This window comes from Anastrepha obliqua, chromosome 1 (genome assembly GCF_027943255.1).
Source record: "Anastrepha obliqua isolate idAnaObli1 chromosome 1, idAnaObli1_1.0, whole genome shotgun sequence".
Classification (NCBI taxonomy): domain Eukaryota; kingdom Metazoa; phylum Arthropoda; class Insecta; order Diptera; family Tephritidae; genus Anastrepha; species Anastrepha obliqua.
In genome coordinates, this window is record NC_072892.1 from 106,984,260 (window position 1) to 107,010,386 (window position 26,127).

Below are 26,127 nucleotides of genomic sequence, written 5' to 3' on the forward strand. Positions count from 1 at the left end.
CATTCACAACTATGCTGCTGCCACTTCACTACAGCACAGAGCAACAGCAGCAATCAGTTTCGCCTCTGATAAACTTTTAACAATAACACAAAAGCACTCAGCTTCAGCTTTCCTCTCCATGCTAATCCCTGTCCAAATATTTCTTTTTTACTTTATTGATTCGCTTCAAATTTAAATTTTAGTTGCCGCCGGGGCAACAAAGGCCGAGGCAGTACAGCTTGATGACAGTCGTCTAACCATTTAGGCGATTAGTCAAATTCTCGATTGACGACTACCGGATTCACGGCGACGAAGCATAGCAGCATAGCCAAACGTGCCAGAGTGTGTTGTTCAAAATACAAATCAATCAAATGAAATAGCAACAGCTTAGATACCAAATTCCCACCCATTCAGAGTATTCCACCCCTTGCTTACACTCAGTGTCCACAGGCGGCGGTAATGCTCCTGGTCAATGTGAACGAATAATAAACAACTTAAATAGGTCAGTGAACACTTTGACTGTGGGTAACGAAACGCGGATTGACAAGCAGTTGTACGAGTATGCAAAGGGGATAAGAGCAAGGGGTACCTTATACTCCTACTGTAGTATAAACAGAACGGAGAAATCAAAGCATTTTAGAAGTAGCAGAGTCATCGCTAAAGTCACTGAACAAAGCCGAAAAATCGAAATACAACATTTTGTCGATTAACTCCCCACAAAAATGAAGCAGAATTTGTTATAGTTTGGTCAGACAAAAAGCAATCAATGCAAATTTATAGAAGATGGCTGACAGTAATGTAACAGAGATGCTTGAAGGGTTTAGTTCCCGTGAAAGTTCAACGTCGTAATAGCTGAGCTAAAATGTCAAAGAAAGATTGAATGGAGTTCCAAACTTTGAATATTTTAAGTAGCATCAAAATTGAAAAATGTTTGTTGTTCTATCCAAATATATATACACACTTTTGGAAGCATACATACAGTGGGTTTCACAAAACAGATACGCCTGTAAGGTTAAAATGAAAAATGTGCAAAAGTTTTACTACTTGCTTTTTGTTACATATGCGGGCACCACATATTGTTAAATTTTGATTTTTTCCATATTTATTTTCTAGTTTCAGTAATTTTTTTTACATGCAAAAGAATAGTTTATTCTATAGTAAATATCACAATAATCCATGTTTCAACCTTTATTTAAGATATATAATATAAAAATTTTATAAATTTTTATGAAAATTTTTAACCGAAATTAAAAAAAAATTTGGATACGCAATTCTATAGACCATTAAATTTTAGTATAACAAAGTGCGAGTTGGAAATCGCTCAAAATGTTCATTGATTTTTTATAATTTTTTCCTCCTGAGGATGTTGGCATTTGCTCCACATTGGCGGTTGTCGTAACTAAATGGGTTGATGCGTCACTACCATTAGGAAGTACACAGTTTTGAAAACCTGAGCACAAAAAACCAATTAATAGAGGAAAATTTTTTTATAAGTAGTCGCTCCGCAGGAGATAATGGCAAATCTCCGAGTGTATTTAGCCATGCAAAAATGCTCGTAAAAAACCCTCACTATGTACCTCCATTTGTGGGAAAATATGAAAACGCATACCATAAATAGGAGGAGGAGCTTGGCCAAATACCCAAAACAAGGGGTATGAGGGTCAATTTTATATTATATTTAACTGATGTATAACTTTTTTTACACTATATGCATGCTTTCGATTTCAGTGTCTTCTTGAAGAATGCAACCATTTGCATTCGGGTCATACAAAATCGACCGCTGACTGAAATCGACCGCCGACTTTAACAAACATTTTTATTAAATTTTGGTTTTCGTTTGAAAAGTCCGTGTGAAGTCAATAAGATGGAACTACTGGCGCATATCGAGGTTATGATTAATTTGCAGCATCCTTCGGAATAACACACACCAAATTTCAGTGTGAACGGTATACTTCTTTGTGTTTAGCATTAGTTTGAATCGAAGAAGTTGAATGACTCGGACTACTATTTGTTCCCCAATTTGACGAAAAGTCTGGCGAAAAAAATATTTTATTCAAACGGGGTGGTGATTTCAAAAACGAATGGTTATTTTTGAGAATATGACAATCCTAATATCCGGCAGGGATGAACAAACTAGAACAGCGTTGGTCGTAGTGTATAAGCCCAAAAGGACACTGTGTCGCTTGTTTAACAGACCACTAAATAAATTTTGTGCCATTACCAACCCAAGGAAAGCCGATTCTTTTTCAAATATTGCTTTATTCCGATCGCCGTACACATTTTCCTTTGCTCATACTCTCGTGTTTGAAGTGTGCATCGATTTTTGATGTTAGATTTTTCATTCTCCATCTGCTTGGCGTTCGCCGTAGCCGAATAAGTCGGTGCGCGATCATCATTCGCAATTTACAGAGAGAACGTTGGTTCGAATCTCGGTGAAACACCAAAATTAAGAAAAACATTTTTCTAATAGCGGCCGCCCCTCGGCAGGCAATGGCAAACCTCCGAGTGTATTTCTACCATGAAAAAGCTCCTCATAAAAATATCTGCCGTTCAGAGTCGGCTTAAAACTGTAGGTCCCTCCATTTGTGGAACAACATCAAAGACGCACGCCACAAATAGGAGGAAGAGCTCGGCCAAATACCCAAAAAGGGTGTACGCGCCAATTATATATATGTAGGTATATCTGTTTTTATAAATGAAAACGACTTCCTTGGACTAAAAATAGGATTTCTTTGTTTGCAACTGAAATTTGACATTTGGGCTCCGAATTCCACAAGAAAAGTTTTTCTAAAGAAAAATATGTTAGTGTAAACCGTGGTAATAGTTAGTAGTGATCAGTGTGTTTTACTGACCTTAATCCCAAAGCAAGTTGCAGATCTTTGAATTTCTCCACTGAATCAGCTCCAGCTAATGTATCTGCTGTTTTTGTTACCTTAGCATTTATATGTTAGTGTAACGGTATTGTACCAGCCACACTTGTCGTTGTTGTAGTAGTAACTTTGCCCTGTCAGTGTAGTGTAATAACCGGTCATCTTCGTCTAGCTCATCTAACGGTAGGCCCAGGAAACTTGCTGTTTCGACAGGTTGGGTCCAGAAGGAGAGGTGGGTTAGATGAGTAGGTACCGCTCATTGCCATGACAGCCGGTTGTACGTTATCGGAATGTCTCGGGTTTTTCCCGACCAAGGGCTGCCGCCCCAGTAAACTAGCCCTGTCTAATGTACCGTACCAGGCACGCTCGTTCAGTCTGCTTTGTCTCTACGACCGAGCAGGCATCAATAACAGCCTGGCTTATCTTTCGTTTGCCTCTTTGTAGCAGCTCTGAAGCAGGAAAGGAAGTAATGTTACTCGAAGGAGAAACAAGTTTGGACGTTACGCCTCGAATAAGATTCCAGAACCAGAGCTGAATTCCATTGAAAACGCGAATGTATACCGAATGAAAACACTCCGCTATTATCAGAGTGTCACTCTGTCTGGTGAGGTCATCAGCACCTTTTCCTGTTTCTGGTGGTAGGCTGCTAATATCCTTCCACTATTCCCACTGGCCCCAGCCCCGAGTGCTGGGTGCCTCGTGAGCAACGCATCAAATTAGTATGTGGGGTACTGAAAAAACGAGCCTATGAAATTGTGAACATCCACTTTTAGCCGTTTATTAGCATTTTCAGTATTCGGAACGATCGAACTGAAGAACGAATTTGGTGAAAAAATTTCATCTCGTCTTACGAAATACATTTTGATCCCAAGCATGAATCAAGCATGAGATCTAGAAATAAAGGGCTACCATCTTCTTTCAGACTGAAATTAAAGGCAATCTTTGATTTGAGCACATCGACGTTCCAAGTCGCAAAAAAGCTCAATTAACAGAACATATCTCATATGTATGCTAAGCTCGGTATTCCGTTTGGCAGCAATTTGACCGTACTAGAGTTCTTTCGGGCCAAAAGTAATGTACTACTGTGGGCAAAAAGTAAGGGAATTTATTTGGTAAACTTGGCGGGATTAAAATTTCGCTCTAGTTATTTTTTTCATGAGTTGGCAGCACTGTTAATAACATCTGGGCCAACTTTCATGTGAATGTCATTATCAGTAATATATTTACGTTTGTGTTTCCAAACGACCAAGAGTGCACTTTTCGATTTTTACAATGTCTGATTTGATTGAGCAAAGAAGTGCCATCAAATTTTGTTTGCGGAATGAAATTTCGGCTGCGGAAACGTTTAGCATGTTGCAGAAGGCATTTCGTGATTCGACCATGTCGCCGAAAAATGTTTATAAGTGGTACAAAGACTTCAAAAGTCGAGAACGTGTTGATGACTTGGAGCGCTCCGGACGACCATCGACGTCAACAGATGACCAACACGTCAATAAAGTGAAGGAGTTAGTGCTCAAAAATCGTCGGATGACTATTAAAGACCTTACTGATATGATCGGAATATCAGAAGGATCTGTGAAAACCATTTGAAAGACCATTTGGGCCTACGAAAAGTCAAATCTCGTTTGGTACCGAAAACTCTCAATTCCTTGGAAAAAAGTCGTCGCGTTGATGTGTGTGAAACAATGCTTTCAGACTATCAGGACAAGCTCAAATGCATCATTACGAGAGATGAGACTTGGATTTATGCTTACGACCCTGAAACAACCGACCAATCAATCGAATATCGTGCTAAAGGCGAGGCCAGACCGAAAAGAGCACGGCAAAGCCGTTCAAAAATAATGGTCATGATGACAGTTTTTTTCGATTTTCGTGGTGTGGTGCACTATGAATTCCTTCCACCTGGCCAAACTGTTAATAAGGAATATTATTTGAGCGTTATGCGTCGTTTACGTGAAGCAATTCGTCTAAAAATACCAGAATTATGGGCCAACAACTCTTGGTTTTTGCATCACGATAATGCACCGTCTCACACTGCACTCGTTCTTCGTGACCATTTCGCCAAAAATTCCACGCATATCGTTCCGCAACCACCGTATTCGCCTGATTTGGCTATTCCCAAAACTCAAGAGACCACTCCGGGGATCGCGTTTCGAGTCGATTGAGGAGATAACAGCTGAATCGAAGAAGGTGCTGATGGCTATACCGGAAATGGACTATTTGGCATGTTTCGGGATAGGAAAAATCGTTGGCATAAGTGTATTTCATCGAGAAGGGATTATTTTGAAGGGGATGAAATTGATTTACAAGAATAAATAAAGATTTTTCATTTTACAACCAAATTCACCTTACTTTTTGCCCACAGTAGTATATCTATAATTATTTATATAAAAAATCGTTTTATATGTACGAGGAGTGTTCAAAACAACAAAAGCTGAAGGTTTCAAATTTCGCGACTGCGTACATTCGACTTTCCATTGTTATTTTTTCATGTTGCTACACTCGTCTCGAAGATACAATCACGGTCTTAGCAATATAGCGTGTTTAGCTTGTTTCTGAGAGGCATAAATAAAACAAGTGTTTTGCGTGTTCGGCGATTTTCTGCTATCGAAAAAAATGGATCAAAGAAGTTGCATAAAATTTTGTGGAAAAAATGGAATTAAGTGCTCAGAAGCACTTGAAATATTGACAGTGGTATACAATATACCGTGGATTACTAAAACCGTGAACATATCTTCGAGACGAATGTACCAACATACAGAAAAAAGAATAATTGAAAGTCGAATGTACGTAGCCCGCGAAATTTGAAAATTATCCTTATTTTTTAAACACAACTCGTAAACTGTCTTCTGCGCATAACGTTTTATTTATACCGGAGATCCTCATGGACAACTCGACGGGTAAGATCTTGAGAAACATTACGCTCCCACGCAAGTAAGCTCATGGATTTTGAAAGGTACTCGCCAATCGTCGCTTGCACTTGTTGAATAAATTCTGCAATTCGGAAGTGTCAGAACGTTCCTAGTGTTTTTTGGGTTTTGCAGCAGATTCTGCATCACCACCTGATGCTTTGAATTCCCGGCGAACCCTTAGAACGAAGAAACGAGCGCACTTGGGAAAATTAGAAGTTTCTAAATCGGTTCGAATTGCACATCTAGCGGCGATAGCTGCATTCACTCTTCATTTCTTGAGTTAAGTTGTAGTCCTAGACATTTTATCTGGTTTCGGGAAGTTAAAGCCACACATATGCATGTGCTCGAGTACCTTATGCATCCTGTATATGAATGTATACATTGTTATTATTATTGATTGGCTGTTTGTGTACTTGACCTGAATAGATCTATTGTGCAGCCCAGTAGCCTAATCGAACAGTTTTGGGCTATTAATAAATTCTAAAACTGCTGTAGGCTTAATTTCTACCACGAGGTTTGCATTTATAGCCCCGTTTCCCAGGCAATTTAGTCTGCGTCGTGCCACTGCTGGGCGGCCGCATATAACTCATTCTGCCGTTTCTTGTGCCTCTTTGCAAAGTCTACAAGAATCGTTTTCTATCGCACCTATCTTTTTCATGTGATAATTAAGTATACCGTGTCCTGTTAGTAGTTCAGTGTAAAGTTTTATGTCATTTCTGCTTAGGTTAAGGATTGCTTCTGCTTTTATCCGTTCTGGATCGATTAGGCCTCGTTGCCCCTGCTCACATAGAGAGGCACTTTTTATGCTGTTATTTACCTCGCAGAAAAGTTCAGGACCTACAAAGAGAGTGTTTGCCCCCTTTTTCGCTAAAGTTTCCGCAATTTCATTCCTTTCCTGCCCCTCATGTCCCGGAAATCACATCAAGGTAACAAAGTTTCTTGATGCTAGGATGTTGAGGATTTTAAAACATTCCCAGACCAACCTTGATTGGAATCAGAAGCTATCCAGCGATTTTAAAGTTGCTTGACTGTCAGAGAGAATGTTTATATTGGCACCACGTGCCTCTAAGGTGTGGACCTCCGCCTGGAAAATGGAAGTGGTTTTCCCCATTGCAATTGCTTTTTTGAAATGTGGCCCGACAATTTCAGCCTCGGCACTACCGGCTTCCATTTTGGACCCATCAGTAAACTAGACTTGTGCGCCCTGTTTTAAGAATATTTCATTGTTTCTCCCCACTGAGCGGTCACTAATAACCACCTTAAATTTCTTGGGGAATTCTAGTTTCCTTTCCATCTTGTCGTGAACTGTCAAGCATGGAGAGTTCAGGATTGAACCCAGAATCCTTACATGTACTGTAAGATTGCCTTCTTTGAGATGGAATGGATTAGGAAGTCGTAGAGTTGCACTGGTTGTCATCTCTTTGGCTATAAGATATAGTGGTATGAGTCCAGTGACCATTCCTATAGCCGCTGTGGGGCATATTCGCATTGCTCCCGTAACGCTCAGACAGGCTATTCTATATACCTTGTTAAGTGTTATCTGAGTCTTAGTTTGGTCTACTTTTGGCCACCATACTATTATTGTCTTATAAGACCATGCCATCATCTTTGACCGCAGACCCCATGTTTTACCGTAAAGCCTTTGGCATACGTATATTGCTCTCAATGCTTTGTTTGTGATGTACGATAAGTGATTTTTCCAGGTCAAGGTTTTATCAAGGATTACTCCCAGATATTTCATGTCACCAGATAGAGTTAAGTCGGCGTCCCCTAGTTTAAGGATCCCTAGACTTAATTTCCTTCTTCGGGTGAAGGGTACCACACAAGTTTTGTTCTAATTTAACGAAAGTTCTTTCTCCCGACACCAGTTTTGCGTAATGTCGTATATATAATTAGGTATAAATGAGTTTATTACAACTCAAAGTACTTACTTTTAAAAAGATATTTGAATTTAGAACGCACTTTACTCGGTCTTAGTTCCCATATCCAATAAATAAACACTCATTCATGTTCCACCATATTTAACTTTTAACTTATTTTCAAAATAATTTCGTTTTTGCACAAACTCACCTTTTACAGCAATTTGGCATCGGCTATCGAACCAAAGTTCCGTGCAGCGCTCGAGGAGATGTACATTAACTGGACAACACAGATACATGAAATACTCATCGAGCGTTCGAAATGCACCGCCAGCATGCAAACAAGGTGTACCCTCGAACAAAATAAAGGTTTAGTGCCTGTAGCACTACCTGCACACGAAATCACCTACTGGACTAACCGCAAGCAAAATTTGCAAAATATTTACGAGCAATTGCGCACACCAACGCACAAAACACTCACACACATTCTCAAAAGCATCGATTCAGCGTACTATGAACCGTTTGTACAGGTATTCAAACGTTTGGTATGCGCCTGGCATGAAGCCGAGGACAACACACTATGGCTGACGCCGCTACTACGGCAAACAGCTGCATTCAACGCTGTCAATTTTCATGCAGCCGCCGAGCTGGTGAATCCTTTAGTGCATATATTACATCTTATTTGGACGCATGCACGCTACTATCGCAGCACACAACGCATGACGGTGCTACTGCGGTGCATTTGTCAGCTGTTGGTGCGACGTGCCAGCGAGGATCTGGAATTTCCATTACTGTTTCAGGGCGACGCCGATGAGGGCTTGACCAAAATAACTAAGTCAATTGAAGTTATGGAGCAATTTAAGTAAGTAAATTTCGGTGAACACAAATTATGTTAGTGGTCGAGCTATTTTCTTGCCCAATTTCAGATGCAAATTGTTGGAGTATAAAGAAAAGTATTCTAGCAATCAGCCACTGCTGCCAGCTCTGCCAAGCACATCACGAGCGGCGGCAGTGGCGATAGCATCTACAGAATCGAACGCTAACAATAGCACAGCGCATGAGCTCTGGCGTTTTTCACCCGTAGATGTATTTGGTTATACACTTAACGGATTTTTGGCGCAACTAAACGATATGCGGAAACTATTTGAAGCAGCAGTATCGTTTCAGAATCTTGAGAAAATTGAATTTGGTGGCATGCGCGGCAAGCAGTTGAACGAGCGCGTTCGACAGGTAAATTCTTAGCATTCAATTTATAGATGTGGGAATTTTTTAAAAATAGCGGCGCTCTTAGACCCAAAATGGAAAGCCTCTCGAATATAGTTATTTACATCATCAGCCTTAACAACCGCGCTGTTAGTTCTACCTTTTCCAAACTGGATAAAGAAGCAAAGTGAATGGGTCTGGTGATGGACGAAGACAAAACGAAGTACCTCCAATCATCAAACAAACAATCGGCACACTCGCGTGTCAGCCTTGAAATCCAAAAGAGAATCTCTCTTGCCAACAAGTGCTACTTTAGGCGAAGTAGGCAATTGAGTCGTAAAGTCCTCTATTGATGAAGAAAACTAACACCTTATAAAGCTCTTACCATGCCCGTCCTAACGAATGGCGCAGAAGCTTGGACAATGACACCATCCGATGAGGCTGGTTGAGAGAAATATTCTGCGAACCTGATGATATTCTTTGAACCTTTACACGTTGGCGTCACACAATAAGCTGTGTGAACTTTCCGAACTAGTGAAAATATCTGGCAAAACATTGGAAAAATCATTTTCATAAAATCATTTCCTCAGTCTGTGGGCTCACGCTCGGTAATCGAAGCTTATTCTTCTACTAGATATTCTTGTTAGCAGCTCGTCATCTTTAAAGAAGAAACCTTAATTTCTTCTATAACTTCCGCACAAGGCATTAACCTTCGCGCGACATAAAATTAATGCAAAAATAACTCGACTTTACTTTGCTCAAATATGTAGAGGCCGTTTCCAGCAGGCTTTACAGCATCGCATCGCTACCATAACTGCAAATTAAAGTTGATTCGGTTTTCTCATTCACTCATTTAAGAATTAAATGCTTTACATTTTCCACAGGTGCACACACAATTCAAGGAGCTCTTTGAACAATGGACTTTAACAGAATTTGTTGCACCACACCTGGATGCCCAACAGCCAAACAACAACAAATGGGCGCATTTCAAACGACAATTACGCAACTTTTTCGAGCAAATACACGCGCTGGAGCAGAAACTGGCTACGATATTCGTGCAGGGCTACAAGGACTGCCAAAACTGGGAGCAATTAACTAAGGTGCGACTGACTTTAATATTCACTTTCTTCCTATCATTTCTATGCGCTACTATATTTTTATATGTGTATGTATGTATGTACACCTATAATACAGCTGACGATAATGCTTGGCAGTGGCATTCTACAACGCCGCACTATTCTGCCGAAACTGTGTGTCATTGATTCACATCTCCTTCATATCTACGGCGAGGAGTTACAGCAGCTGGAAGATTCGGTGCATGAAGTGCTGTTGGAATTCGAATTTCGCGGTGTGTCTGCCGTACCCATTCAACGGGGATTCCCACCCACCGCCGGTGCTCTAATGTGGCTGGAACAGCATATGCAACGCACAGACGCTCTGGCATGTCGTGAATTGCATAAATTTTTGATAAAAATGTAAGTACCTTGTGGACGGTCATGTATAGTGAGTGCACCTTCCTCAATAAGTAGTCATGAAACTGATGAAATCGATTCGAATTTGACCTCATTCACACCCACTCAATTCGCAACAAACTTGGCAGCATTAGTTTCATTTTACAGCAGTGCGTATAAATGGAACTCACAATTTCCACTTGAAAGGTTTTAACTGTAAATGGCAAAAGTCTATATCAATGGACTGAATGCTTTAGACATAAACAGAAAGTGTGGCTATTAGAAAAAATATTGACCCTGTCACGGAGAACTAGACGTGCGCCAAACACCAGCTGCTGGCAGAAAGCCTTCCCGCTCCAAGACGGAGACTCTTTTATCTGCAAACAAATAGTCTTTGTTGGCATTACAATTTTTTTTTCTTTCTTAAGATAGGATTACACTTAAACAATAAAGCAACGAATTGTTCTCAATGGATATACAATTTTTGAATGAGATATGAAACTTGGAAAAACCATTACTGATGCCTAACACTTACACTCTTCGGTATTTGACCGAACTCCTCCTTGTATATATGTTGTGCGTCTAGATGTTGTTCCACAAATGGAGGGACCTACAGTTGTATGCCGCCTCCCAACGGCAGATGGTTTTTTATAAGGAACATTTTCATGGTAGAAATACACTCCGAGGTTTGACATTGTCTGCCGAGGAACGACGGTAAGGTTGGATTAGATTTTTGTCGCAGTCGATTTACAGCAGCCAACTCACTTCGGCCGTGAACTCACCTCACTTCCGCCATGACCACTATGTAACACGGGAATCTCAGTGTACATTCATCATGGTACCATTTAGCTGCTCTTATGAAGCGTAGGGTAGCTTTTTTGCCAACACTGGATAGCTCCGTAAGAGAGTCAAAAGAGTGTTTTCCAAACAACCTTGCTCTACTCATTCCTACCTAAGGCTGGACAATCAGAGAGGAAGTGCTCTTCTGTTTCTTCCTCTTCCTCGTGTTTACAACTTCTGCGGTATACATGTAAAAATACTCTTAGTATAGAAGAGTGCCTACGTAACAGCCAATGACGAGTAACACAAATCACGACCTTCGTGATTTCTCTCTCTAGATGTTGAGTAATTTTTCCTACCTTTTCTTATCTATTTGCGGCCATAGAGATTCCAATATTGCCTCTTAGAACCCTTTCTGGCTAGCTCATCGACCTAGGAATTATTTTCAATATCTCTGTCTGTCTGTCCCGGAACTCATATAAGACTGGCCTTGAAGACGGTGCTAATATCATTTAGAGCTGTCAGGCATTCCTGTATAACCTTAGATCTAAGTATAACTGTTTCCATTTATTTTATGGTCACCTGGCAATTCGAGATCATATTATCGTAGGTGCCCAGTTACCTCCTTTATGGCTAAGACTTGTGCCTCGTAGACGCTACAGTAGTCGGGAGGTCGGACTTGACTTAATTCTTAATTCTTTTGAAAAAACTCCACAGTCAACTTTACTATTTAGCTTGGATCCATCCGTGTACAAATTTATTTCCCCTGTTCTCTATGGTTTCAGCTTGCCACTCTCTTCTTGGCGGGATGTAAGTCTTAAAGAGCCTGCCGAAGGTGGGTTTAGGCAAAGAGTAGTCCATTTCTTGATTATAACTACTCATAGCATGTTATATAGAAGCGTGGACAAACCAGCGGGTATTCCATAGCACCATACCTTTAAGTCTCAGCGCTGAAGCGGCGACCACGTGTTTTCCTACCAGATTTAGAGCAAGCAAGTTGACTAGCTCCCCGGGCGTTTTATTTGGGGTAGTCATTAAGGCGTCGGTGATGCATGTGATGCATAAAAACGCAGTTTTTTGGGCCTTGTTCAGCAATTTCAAGTAAACTTGCCGTTTGAGTTGATAGCCACCACACAAGTATTCCATATAACAAAATAAGCCGAACTACCGAAGTATAAACCCAATGTAAACACGAGGTGTTAGTCCCCCATTGATTCCGACCGCTTTTTTGTATGTGTGCAATACAATGTTGAACTCTATTCCTGTATTATTTTTCAAAGGAATCTCCACACCCTTGAAAATTAGCAGTATGTTTCCTTGTAAAGATAATTAGTTCAGATTTATCGGGTTTATTCCGAGTCCCCTGCTCTCTGTCCAGTTACTATGCGCGGTCATGTTAGAGCGCAGAATATCCATGAACGTGTTGCCTTTAATCGCGTTTGCCAAGTCGTCAGCGTAAGCAGTTACGTGGCAACCCCCTCTCTCTAGGGTCAGCATCAAAGAGTTCATTGCCGAAATCCAGAGGAGAGGGGATAGGACCCTCCCAGAGGAGTACCTCTGCTTATTGTTGTGTTAAAGAGCAACCGTTACAAAGTTTCTTATCAATTAGTATTTCGTGCACGGAATTTCGAATTGGTTCTCTTCCGAATGGTAGTCACGCACCAACACATTTGGCTACTTGAGGCTCTTTGAAATTTCTCAAATTTACTGATTCTTAATCTGGAAGTCACTTTTACATATTCCACTTTTGACAAATTCAGCGAATTCTCCTTAAGCTCCTCTGCGGAATTCTCTCTCCGCGCTCAGCAACACCATGGATCTTTGACCAAGAGTAACGAAGAATAGGAAAGTCTTGCATTAACCAGGGGAGACACTGTTAATCCACAGAGCTTCTTCCTTATTTCCGTACTCGAATTGCGTTGGGAACATTTTAACGCACCAGCCAATCTGACCCTCAGCACTTATCGCTTAACAGAATATTCTGGCCCTGTTTTAAGAAAGTGCCTACATAGTTAACATATCAGGAAAAGACAGATTCTAAAATGAATTGATAGGAACACTGCCATGTTTTTTTATATGTAGCCTTTCAACGCATACTTGGCGGTATTCCATAGAAAATCGAAAACCATTTCAAACTTCTTTACGAATTGCGCCGCAATGCCTCTTTTAATGTTAATGCACAATCAATTTAAATTGAAATTTTTCTTAGGCTCCGTAGCGCTGACAGCGATAGCGTGAGGAGCGAAGCAATTAGTAATGCTGCTAGCGGGAATAACACCGCCGTCAACACAGAATACTTCAATGAGTTTTGGAATCGAGGTGTGGCCACAGAGGGGACCGCCAACACAGTAGACGCCTATAAACGCCTAAATACACGACGCGATATTTTGACAACAAAGCTTACCAATTTGCAGTTGAAAATCTGGCACAATTGGCAGCAAACAATAGACAAAAGGATTACCAAAGGACTTGACGCACGTGTGATGTCCCTGGGCGGCAATACCAGCAGCATGAGTGGCAACAACAGCAGCAAAGAACATTCAACCGGCACAAGAGCAAATTACACCTTTGGCGTGAATTTCCGAAGCGCAATCACCGCAGCGCTGGCGGAATCGCGCAAAGCCAATAGCAATGAAAACAACAACCACAATGCAAACAACAGCGATTGCCAACAAAGCCACACCAACAATATCAAAGACGAACTAATGTCGTCATCAAAAGCAAAATCATTGCAAATGAAGTTCTCGCCAGATTTATTTGGACTTTTGCAAGAAGCTAAGTATTTGCTGGCAATGCAGCAGACAAACAGCGTGCGGCGAGGTAGCAACAGCAGTAGCAACGACATTAGCATCAACAATATATCACTGAACGAGGCTGCCGGCGCCATGGAGACCACACAAGCTCAACATGAATTAGAAAACCAATCGTCAGTTGAAGCAGCAGAAGTAGGAGCAACGGTATGCCCGTCGGCGTGTACATATGTGTCGATGGCACAGCAACAACAACAAAGACTTTACGCATTGGAGAGCATTTTACTGAATTTGTACGCTGGAAGAGACGAGTTTTGGCAACGCAAAGTGAAACTCATCAAAATTCGTGAATTTTACAATGGCATTCGTGGTCTTGCTGCGGATGATGGTTGCGATGGGGGCATCATTGGCAGCGCTGCAGAGTTGCAATTGATTCGCCACGAAGTGGACACAATTGACAAGCGCGTGAGGGAGGCCTGTGCCAAACTCACTTGGCGCGCGTATGGTAAGTGAGGGTCGGAGTAAAAGGTTATCTACATAATTAGACAACATAGCATAAAGTCATTTCTATTATCATTTGCTTGATGATCTGTATACTTGCGTCGAGCAAACGAGTACAGTGTCAGAATGAGCTAATCCTCTCATGGGTCTACATATGTAGTTTGGGGCCTAACTCTTTTTTGATAGTTTTTCCCCTACCACAAAATCAGATAATTTTAATGGAAATCTTTCTCATGATGAAAAACGTGCATGAAAGTTTATTGTGGTCTACTGCGGACGATTTCTAATGCCGCCAGAAGCGAATTCGTAAGAATGTCCTAGGAAGATGCATAATTCAACGGTCCGGCGTTTAAAACAAGTCGAGTATGGCTACATGGCATGCCTGCGAGCCTATTTTCACTGAACCGCCTTAGTTTTACGTTTAAGTACAGTAAAAATTGCATTTAAATATGTAGTAAAGAAACTATTTTAAAATATTACTCCTTCTTTTCTTTTGCCCTACACTGTATGTTAAAATGTCACACCCGTCCAATTTGTGCCTTACACAGATACCGCTTTGATGAATGAAATCTATGAATGTTCAGAGCAACTCTACAATCGCTTAAAACAAACACAACGCAACCTATTGTCCATTGTTCAAAGCATACGGCGCTGGAGTCGTGAACCCCTCTACCAACGCAGTGCCTATGGGCGAAATCTATTGGACGTACAACAACAACAAGAACGTTTGCGTCAACGACGCATGCAATGTGATGAAACACGGCGGCTATTGAATCGGCTGTTGATTGCCAATTTTTGTTTATTTTTCGATTATGATCAGCAACGTTGTGAAATTGAAGGACACGACGGCCAATGCATTCAAGAAGTGAGTAATAATGGTATTCATGTGATGGTATATACATTTGTATGTATGTGAGTTCTTGTTTTTGCAGTTTTTACGCAAATTTCCTACTATCCAAAGACGCAGCTATAACAAATACTTGGCCGAAGTTGACGCATTAATCAATCGAGAAGTGCGAGTGGCTATAAAAGTCAGGTGACCAATTTCACTCGCCTCACATCACCACTTTGCATCTACATTAAATCGCATGTCATCATATCTCTGCATAACCAAATATTATCTCATCATCATCATCATCTCAAGATGATATTAATACAAAAATATGAACACATGATAATTTTACTACATAGCATATCAACATGAAATCACATGACATCATTTCTTTTCATAAGCTACCCATATCACATCATCATCATTTCAAGTTGGTTTAATATAAAAATAGAATCAGAGGATAATTTTACCACCACCACATCATCTCATATCAAATCATATTAATATTAATACGGAAATATGTCCATATGATAATTTTTCCATCAAATCGCATGACATCATATTTCTTCCTTGAATACTCACATGACATCCTCATCATCTCAAGTTGATTTAATGCAAGAATAGGTATGATCAGATGATATTTTTCCAGAATTACCTGATCTCATATCAACATATGTAAAAGCACATGAGATCATCCATGATCATCAAGTTAATTTAATACAAATATATATATGATCGCATGATAATTTTACTAGCATCACGTCAACTCTTACAAAATCATACCACATCATATTGCATGAAATCAAATATCTTGCTAAGCTACTCACATCACATCAACTTGAGATAATGATGATAAAAATAAAACTATATATCAGATAATAATTTTAACAACACCAATTCATCTCATATCAACATCAAATCACATGGCATCATATCTCTGCATAAGCAAATCATATGAACTAATTTTATTGGCACCACTTAAACTCATATCAAATCATATCAAAATCAAATCGCATGATATCATATCCCTGTCTAAGCTACTCATATCACATCATCATCATCTCAAATTAATTTAAGGGGGTATTCTGGTCTAGAGCCCTACTTTTTGGGTATTTTTCAAACTAGGATAAAAGAAAAATTAAAAACATTTTTACTATCCATTTTTTTATATAATATTTATTGATGTTTAAGGTATATAAAAAAAATTAAAAAAACAAAAAGTCAAAAATTCATCCAGTGACAGGTCGGTGAAGTAGCGGTTGCTAGTCAAACAGTGCTCCCTGGTTGACATGATTCCAACCCTTGTAGTGATCTAAATCGAACAAATAAAGAAAATTCTTAATTAGTAAAGATGTCGCTACATCTTGAGCCTCGGCCGAAAAAAAAAAATAAAAATTCACAAAATGGCGCCTACTTGAAAAAAAAAAATTTTTTTACCCCTGTTTTTTGACCTTTACGAATTTTTTAAAAATACTTCAAATTAAAATTTTTCAAAATCCAATGCTCCAGTGATAAAGAGATGTATGAAAAAGATTCTCACCAAATTTCAAAGGGATCGGTCAGATAGAACTTCAGATATCGTGTCAACCACCTCAGCAAAAGGAGTTTTGAGAAAAACGCGTTTGAATTTCGCCGTCCGCTCAAACCAGTCTAGCTGTCGCGTCACTAAAATAGTTGTAATTTCGAAAATAATTCGAATTTTGCAAAATCCTTTTAGGGAGATATTTTTGAATACCTAGACTATCCAATTTTGAAAAAAAAAAATTTTCGATTTTTTCAAATTTCTAGACTAGAATACCCCCTTAATACAAAAATGTGATAAGAGGATAATTTTCCCAGCATCACTTCTTCTCATATCAACATCATATCGCATCACATCAAATCTCTTCCTAACCTACTCATATCACATCATCATTATCTCAAGTTAATATATCAGATAATAATTTTAACAGCATCAATTCATCTCATATCAACATCAAATCACATGTTAACATCTCTCTTTCTAAGCTTCGTCACAATCTCAAATTGATTTAGTACAAAAATATGATAAGAGAATAATTTTACCAGCACCATTCCATCTCAAGCCAAATCATACCAGCATCAAATCGCATGACATCATATCTTTGCATAAGCAAATCTTATTTCATCATAATCATCTCAAGATGATATTAAGGCGAAAATATGGGCACATGATAGTTTTTGCAGCATCATAGTCCAGTCAATTTTATTATAATAAAGCGAAAGTTTCGAGTTGATCAATAAACGTATTGATTTTTACGATTTTTTTTTTTAATACGATGTTGAGAATTATCTTCCATATAAAACATACATCTGTTCGGAAGTTTTTATCTGGAAGAAAATGCTCAAAACATGAGCACAAAAAATTGTTAAAAATCAACGCGATTTTTGAGTGACTTGAAACTTCCAGGTATAGCTGTTTTTTTTTTTTTTGTTTTTATTGATTATATGGTTTTTGGCATAGAATGCACTATACTTTAATAAAAACATAAACAAATTTTAATACAAAAAAAAAAATTAGTAAAAAACATGGTAGTTCGTTGCGCTGCTATTATTTTGAAGATAGGCAGGATTGGTAGACTGGAAGCATAAACAAGTGAGTCGGAAAACCGGGACAAATTTCTCTGAAAGTAGGACGATAGCTTTGAAGCATACTTAATTGATCACATGTATGCTAAATGGCGCTGCAAACTCTAGAGAAGCAAAAAACCAGATTGATTCAACATAAAACTATTCTACAGAGCAAACTTTGTGAGAAGTCAGGGAACAAATTATAATATAAGGTTGTCAAAAAATCTTGCGGTATTTCCGCAAGCTTGTCTTTGCAAGCGCGTAGTACTAGTTGTATTCGTCGCATCGGTTCACGCTAGAGCTTTTTGGAAAGCTCTTTTCACGTGCTAACACGTGTTTGATTAATTGTTGTTTGCTTTTAGTCGTTCGTGAGTTATAGCGTCGCAAACATGGAGCAAAATAAAGAGAAAATACGGCATATTTTACAGCACTACTACGATAAAGGCATAAATGCATCTCATGCTGCCAATAAAATTTGTGCAGTTTATGGACCCGATACAGTTTCCATTTCCACCGCACAACGATGGTTTCAACGTTTTCGTTCTGGTGCAGAGGTGATCGAAGATGCACCACGGTCCGGAAGGCCTGTCGTCGAAAATTCCGATAAAATCGCTGAATTGATCGAAAGAGACCGGCATAGTAGCAGCCGTAGCATCGGCCAAGAGCTGGGCATGAGTCATCAAACCGTTATAAACCATTTGAAGAAGCTTGGATTCAAAAAGAAGCTCGATGTATGGGTGACACACGACTTGACGCAAAAAAACATTTTTGCCCGTATGGATGCATGCGAATCGCTTCTGAACCGCAACAAAGTCGACCCGTTTTTGAAGCGGATGGTGACTGGCGATGAAAAGTGAGTCACTTACGACAACGTGAAGCGCAAACGGTCGTGGTCGAAAAGCGGTGAAGCTGCCCAGACGGTGGTCAAGCCTGGATTGACGGCCAGGAATGTTCTTCTGTGTGTTTGGTGGGATTGGCAGGGAATCATTCACTATGAGCTGCTCCCCTATGGCCAAACGCTCAATTCGGACCTGTACTGCCAACAACTGGACCGCTTGAATGCAGCACTCATGCAAAAGAGGCCATCTTTGATCAACAGAGGCCGAATTGTCTTCCATCAGGACAACGCCAGGCCACACACATCTTTGGTGACGCGCCAGAAGCTCCGGGAGCTCGGATGGGAGGTTCTTTTGCATCCACCGTATAGTCCGGATCTCGCACCAAGTGATTACCACCTATTTCTGTCCATGGCGAACGAGCTTGGTAGTCGGAAGTTGTCCTCAAGAGAGTCCTGTGAAAATTGGCTCTTCGAGTTTTTTGACAATAGGGAAGCGAGCTTCTATAAGAGGGGCATTATAAAGTTGGCATCTCGTTGGGAACTCGTCATCGAACAAAACGGCGCATATTTGACTTAAATCGCATTATTATAACAAATTTTATGAACAATTGAAAATTCAATAAAAATACCGCAAGACTTTTTTGACAACCATGACAGTCATAAACTTATACTAACCAGGCGGCAAAAGCAAAACAAATATAATATTTAAGCTATTAGGCAAGTAATAAGGCATAGGCCGTGAGATAAAAATATTCTAAAAATTTACATAAGATCTTAGATACTCATTTTGAATAGCTTCTGTTAAGTATAATTCTTATACTTCTAATTCTTACATCGACATCAAAGCAATAAATTTATTTGGAATGAAATATATCAGAAATACGAAGAGGTCATATGTTAAGATCAAATAATGAAGTCATGCGATGACATCACGTGACAAGATCGTGTGATGCGATTTAGTCTTCATTTCAAGCCAACTTCAACTTGCACATTTGAGCCAAATCGAGCCAATTACGACTTATCATAATTCTAATAATATTATGGAAAAAGCAATAAAAAATAGGGCGGTGTGAGATAGAGGTAGAGGCAGAATTTCGCATTTTTAAACTAGCACTGCGTGACCTTTATGTGGATGAATGACAAACCGTACATAACAAAGCTGTAGCTGCTAGATTTTCTGACTTTACTACATAAAAACTGCATTCATTGTAATTTTTGCTTTCCATTTTGCGTTTGGTCTTTTGAATTTCTCCAATCTCACTATAGATTAGAAATCAGCGTCCTCTAAAAACTGACTTTATGAAATAGTACAGAAAATATGCTTACGTTATGGTTTGCATATAGTTTTAGAGCTATTAAGGACTTTTATGCCCATAATTATAAAAATAGTATAAACCAAAACTAAAAAAAATAGTTTATCAGTTATTTCACACCCCTTTATTTTAAACTAAATTTATTGAATGTAATTTTTACGATATCATCACAAATGAACCATTAGATGGTGGTTCAACATATCATGAAATTCATTTAGTATTAATTATGAAAGTGGTTTAAGTGAAAAATTTGAAGAAATTATACAAACATAACATGAAAAAAGAGGAAATTCGGACCATGCAATAATGAAGCAGAAACATTTCAGAGAAAGTCATGATATACATTTACAAAATGCTAAAAAAAAGAAATACCAGGAAATATGATGGATTCTCATTTGACTTGCAAAATGCACTTCTATATCTTAAAATTTCTGTTTAGTTATTCTAATATATATAAGCGAAATATGAGTTTATACAACTTGGGTTTCCATAATTTCTATGATGGTAACGTCAATGTATTGGATGAAAACGACAGCTTCAAGAGGTGTACAAGAAGTAGCACCATACATACTTAAAAGTAGGATAAAAATTGCTCATATTGAAATAATAAACCACAAATTTTTGGTACCTGGTCGCTACTTTCCACCGATTGACCGTAATTGTGGGTTCATAGAAATGAAAATAAAAAAGACAAATTACTTCTACTCGTACAACCCTGGGCATTGTTATGAATTGATAGAAAAGTGTAGAAGAAGAAATACATTTTCGATAGAACGAATGCCGCAGCCGGATTTTATTTCAACGAAATCACTTGAAGAATCAAAAGCGAGAACAGTAAAAAATAACGCGGGTGAATCTATCTCTTGGCTGCGAAAAAACAAATGAGATTCTGGAAAAATTATCCTTGCAAAATGTTCTGTAAAACTTCTTTGGATGATTCTAAACTCCATGTTTTTGATCTTTCACCTAAGAGAGGAAGACCAAAAATATATGGAAATATTAAGCTACTTCGATTTTCCACCACCACCAGACCAATAACGGAAGAAAACTATAAAGACATTAACTACCATATATCCCTCCAGTTTTTCAGGAATATTTTAAGAAATGCTAAAAATGTATTATTCTCCCAGCGGAAGAACATTAATCAAAGTTTCATTAAACCAGTCAGAAATATATATCACCATGAATAACGACTAACTTTGCCGATTTTTGCTGAAGCGTCTATATCATACACAGAAATCGCAAATAATTTTTTTAGAACCTGACTAACCAGAAAAATATGATAAGAAAAATTTTAAATCTCCTTCATTTGGAATTTTTACATTAAGGAAGCACTGAATACCGCCTCCGAATGACGGATATTTTTATGGGAAGATTTTTCATTTCGAAAATTCGTTCGTAACCTTTCCATTGCAAGCCTTTCTAAAAAAACTTTTTCTATTATTTGATATTTCAATACATAGCCCGGACGATAGTCACGCACAAACTCTTTAGGCAACCACAAAGGAGGCAGTGAAAAATCCCTTCAATTACCATTTACATTATTGCAGTCCTTTATGGCATTACAGTTTTTCGTAGTCTCAAATTTAACACTTTCAACAAAAACTTGCAAATATCCCTGCATAAAGGCCGGCATACAAATTCGTTAACCGCGAAAACCAAATGTGTGGCTGTCAGACAAGCGCAACAACATTCAAGTATGCTTATATGTACATCCACCCCGCTGCTGTCCTGGCAGGCATTCATACTCCTTACTTTATTCTATCTTGGCACACTTTAATGTTTTCACATTTCTCGCCGCAAGTTTTTTGAAAACATGCCACACACCGCTACACACTACTACATTCGCTATTTACTTGCTACGACGCTTGCGTGTAACTCACTCAACATGCACTCAATTTAATTTGCACATCACTCATACGCTCCGTCGCACACGGCGGTCGCCTTTTCCTCCCACACAGTTTAGCGTATTTTCACAACCAAATGGCAAGCGCAAACGAAACTCAAGCAACGCTGTTGACAACGACAACAACAAAAACAACACCAAACACTATAGCGAATACGTGGACCAGCACACCTACGAATGATGATGACACAGTCACGGGGGTGCATACAATCAATTCACCTCATAATCAAGCAGAGGCGGCAGCAGGTAGCGCACAACAGTTGTTGTTACTACGCCCACAAACACCAACGGCGATGAAACTGGCACCACCTACAACAACAACTAATAGAGTAGGATCTGCAATGAGCAGCAGTACCATTACAACGGCCCACCATCACCACCAACTAAACAGACAAACAGTAATGTCTGCGGCAACCGCAATGCCTCTTTTTGAGGTGAAATTAGAGTTGCTGCCAGCCGAAACGTTGGCAGACGCGATGACTGCAACGGATGCGTTATATACAAATACGGAAATACGTTTCGTGCCATCATTCAAAGTGAGTGTAGAAAATAATTTTCAACAAATTGTCGAGCAGCTGCTGGAGGACATACAACAGACTAGCCACGACTGCATGCCACGACGAATTGTTGACGACAAGGCGTTGTCTGATGAAAACGAAGACAACGACGAAGATGAAAGTAGTGGCAACAAAAGCAAAAACACCAACGATAATAGTGACGGTGTTGGTGATGGTGACGACAATACCGACGATGACGGTGATAACGGTGGGGTAGACGCAGCTAAATGTAATAATAATGAATATGTTACGCAAGGTAAAAACCTTGAAAGGTATGCGCGGTTGCAGCACAAACGGGGCAAAGTAGAAAGACAGCGGCAACAGACACTACCCACGGCTATGACATCGTTGTATGAGGTGGCAGCGGCAAAGCGTCAGCAGCTGCATCAACAAGCGTACAGACTGGGTAGATGTCGCGTCTCACAGAGGGGCAGCGAAGGCGCATCGACGGAGGGCGCAACATCGGCAACTGACACAGGTAAAAAAGCTAACATTTTTACACCTTTGACTGAAATGAAATGATGTACCTATTATATCGTAGTGAATCACTGAGCATACCACAATTGAAAGCAAACTAAACTCTTAACTTTACTGTTATCGGATTAAAAATATAATTCTTTATAAAAATTATGGTTTCTTCATTTCCACCTTAACGTGTTTTTCAAAGTAAATGTGAGATTTTCTTTGTTCGATGTTAATTTTCTTAACGATAACATAAACTCACTGGCACTTAACGGACAATAGCTCAGCTTCAATTGGTCTAAATTTTATCGTAATGTTGAATGGAGATTCTATCAATCCGAGAAGTGTACATAGTTTCCAGAAGATCTCACAAAAAACTTTTGTCTACTTTAGAAAGCAGAAAAGTACACTGTGATTCATACTAACCTCCCGCACATAAAACGCTGCAACAAAATCTGCAAAACACTAAGCCAGTACCTGAGCGAAAGAAGAGACATGTTTGCTTTTATAGTTCATTGTACTCATAAATTTAAAAGCAATTGATTTGGAACACAATCGATTTGAACGGCAATCGCATTGGTAATCTTTGCTTAAAATTTCCCATTTTATTTCCAAAGAATTTATTTCCTTTGACCATCACTCATAAGTATTGAGCTTTTCGAAGATGGCTATAATAAATAATTTCATATATTTAATACATATGTATGTATGTACTAATTGTCGAAAATTACTATTTTTCTTCAATAAAATAAACTGACGTCTTCTCCCATTGCAGAGCCGTTTTATTTTCTACTATTTGAAAAGCAAAAACACAAAAGGTAAAATGCAAACCACAAGCAGGGATTCAATCGAATGAATCGTATTGCACGATGAACAGAGCAATAAGGTGGCACCTATCGTGGTACCGCTACTTTGCTCTCTCTTTTGACAATATCGTGACATCACCTGATACAATTGGTGATCAGTGTGACCAGATTACCATTTTCGGAACTTGATTTCGCTTTTTTTTTTGTTCTCTAGCCTCGGAGTTTTAGTTGTTTTTTCCTGACATTTTTCTAGCCCCATTTAATTAAAATGTGATGTTTACAATTATGTGAAATATAATTTTTTTTTCAAATTAGTTAATAATTCACTCAGTCCTATTTAGCTTCACTTTTTATCATCTGGTCATATTGTCGGCGATTGCGATTATTATTCCTGTTGGTGATTCTTCATGTATGATTGGGTGCGATTGCTGGAGAGCCCAATCGGGCATGCGGCAATCGAAAAGACTCATAGATCCAGAACGGATAAAAGCAGAAGCAATCCTTAACCTAAGCAGAAATAACATAAAACTTTACACTGAACTACTAACAGGACACGGTAACTTAATTATCACATGAAAAAGATAGGTGCGATAGAAAACGATTCTTGTAGACTTTGCAAAGACGCACAAGAAACGGCAGAATGAGTTATATGCGGCGGCCCAGCAGTGGCATGACGCAGACTAAATCACCTGAGAAATGGGTCTATAGATCCGAACCTCCTGGTAGAAATTAAACCTACAGCAGTTTTAGGATTTATTAAGAGCCAAAACTATTTGAGTAAGCTACATGGCTGCACAATAGATCTCTTCAGGTCGCAGTGCACAAACAGCCAATCATAATATTAGTAATAATAATTGTGTGTGACATTTCTTCGCTCTACTTGCATTTTTTCTAAGTTTGTTTTTCGTCTTCTCCTTCGAACAGTCAAATCTCTCTCTTGCAAGTGCAGTGTTGTCTAGTTTTGGATATAAAAAAGCACTAAAATGCCCATTCAAAGAAAAGAAAATACCAAATTTTCATTGCATTACTTAAAGAACCTTATAGGCGTGACAAATCGCCTTCACTGTGTGCGTTATTTTACATAAATGTGTTATGGTTATGAACTGTATGAATAAAACAGAGTTTTAAAAATCTATCCTTTTATTTAAAACGTATGTTAAGAGAATTTCTTTAAAAAGCAGGCTGCAAAACACTTTTTTGCTACATTTGAGGTTATGTAACAAGATAAATTACTGCTTTTTCAAAAAGTTCATTACGGTTGATTCAGTATTATCTGGTTTTTTTAATAAGGTTTTTACTATGAAATCACCTCTATGGCTTTAATTCGTATTCAGTAAATTCAAGGGATTTTTAAAATTAATAAAAAGGTTTTAAATGTTAAGAAAAGTTCAGAGAAGAAGATAAAATATTCTTGCCTAACCTCAAAGCAGTAAAAAATGACATTTGCACTTTCAAAACAACAAATTTAATAAGAGTCAACAAATTTTCAAAAGCACTAAAATCTTCTCAGCATAAGCTTTAAATGAAATAGTGGCCTCTATTAGCCTTTTTTTTAAATTATACACATTTTTTTCAACTTCTAAGAAGAATAAAGCGTTGGCAACCCTGCACAACTGCACCAATTTGATGTCGCGCACTCTTTGATGGGCGCAATCTTATGGCTTTTTCTCGTGTTGTAACTGTTTCCTCACTCTGTACTTGAAAGGCAATGAAAATAGTTGTAAGACCTGCCGTTCATGCTTTAGAAGAGAAGAATGAACTTCATTGCGTCTCAATCCTCGCTAATATTTGTTGTCGAGGGAATGTTTAATGCTGCTAAACCAAATAAAAGCTAACATCAGAAATCACCCTGAGTCGCATAGGGAGCAAAGTAAAAGGAATAAATTTTTGTAGGAGTTTAATTAATAAGTTTTGATGGAGAGGATTCAGTAACATCATTAACCGTAGTGATTGAGTAACCTTTTTCCTATTAGAGTCTGATCTCCCTAAGTTTCTGCCAAGCACAGAGGTAGCTGACATACAACTGGCGTATGTATGCAGCGGGCGTTCAGTGTTGTTGTTAAATGCGAGGCTATTTCATTTAAAGAACTTTGGAAAACGTTTACCAAGGTAACAATGGAAGGCATTCAATAAAAAATTTTGCTAAAGCTATGTGTTTGCTGAAGGTTTTCAAGTCGATGTACTTTTCAAAAGCAATTGATGGAGTTTCTCATACAATTCTATTACGTAAGTTGCCCCGCTTGGTTTTCATTCTGTTTTCTTTCAATGACTGAAATCTTATCTATACGATCGACTATATGCGGTAATGATTGAGTGGGAATGTTCGGAACTTTACATTGCATCCTCAGGTGTGTTACAAGGCAATATTTTAGAGTCTCTTCTCTTTGTTCTATTTATTAATGATATTAGTACCTGTTTTTCGTTTGTAAATTCTCTTCTGTATTCTGATGATTTGAAAATATTTTCTGTGATTAGTAAAATTAAGAATACTCGTATATTGGAATCGGAAATTAATACGC

The 26,127-nt window shown here is 38.8% G+C and overlaps 1 protein-coding gene across 1 annotated transcript in view; it reads left to right on the forward strand.

Moving 5' to 3' along the window:
• The window catches only part of LOC129236423 (dynein beta chain, ciliary), a 120,021-nt gene that overhangs the window by 23,106 nt on the left and 70,788 nt on the right, over positions 1–26,127 (forward strand). Inside the window, 8 exon segments of the mRNA XM_054870813.1 lie at positions 7,841–8,482; positions 8,547–8,850; positions 9,708–9,923; positions 10,018–10,298; positions 13,264–14,309; positions 14,854–15,170; positions 15,238–15,341; positions 21,839–22,818. Coding sequence (XP_054726788.1) covers positions 7,841–8,482; positions 8,547–8,850; positions 9,708–9,923; positions 10,018–10,298; positions 13,264–14,309; positions 14,854–15,170; positions 15,238–15,341; positions 21,839–22,818 — 3,890 coding nt within the window.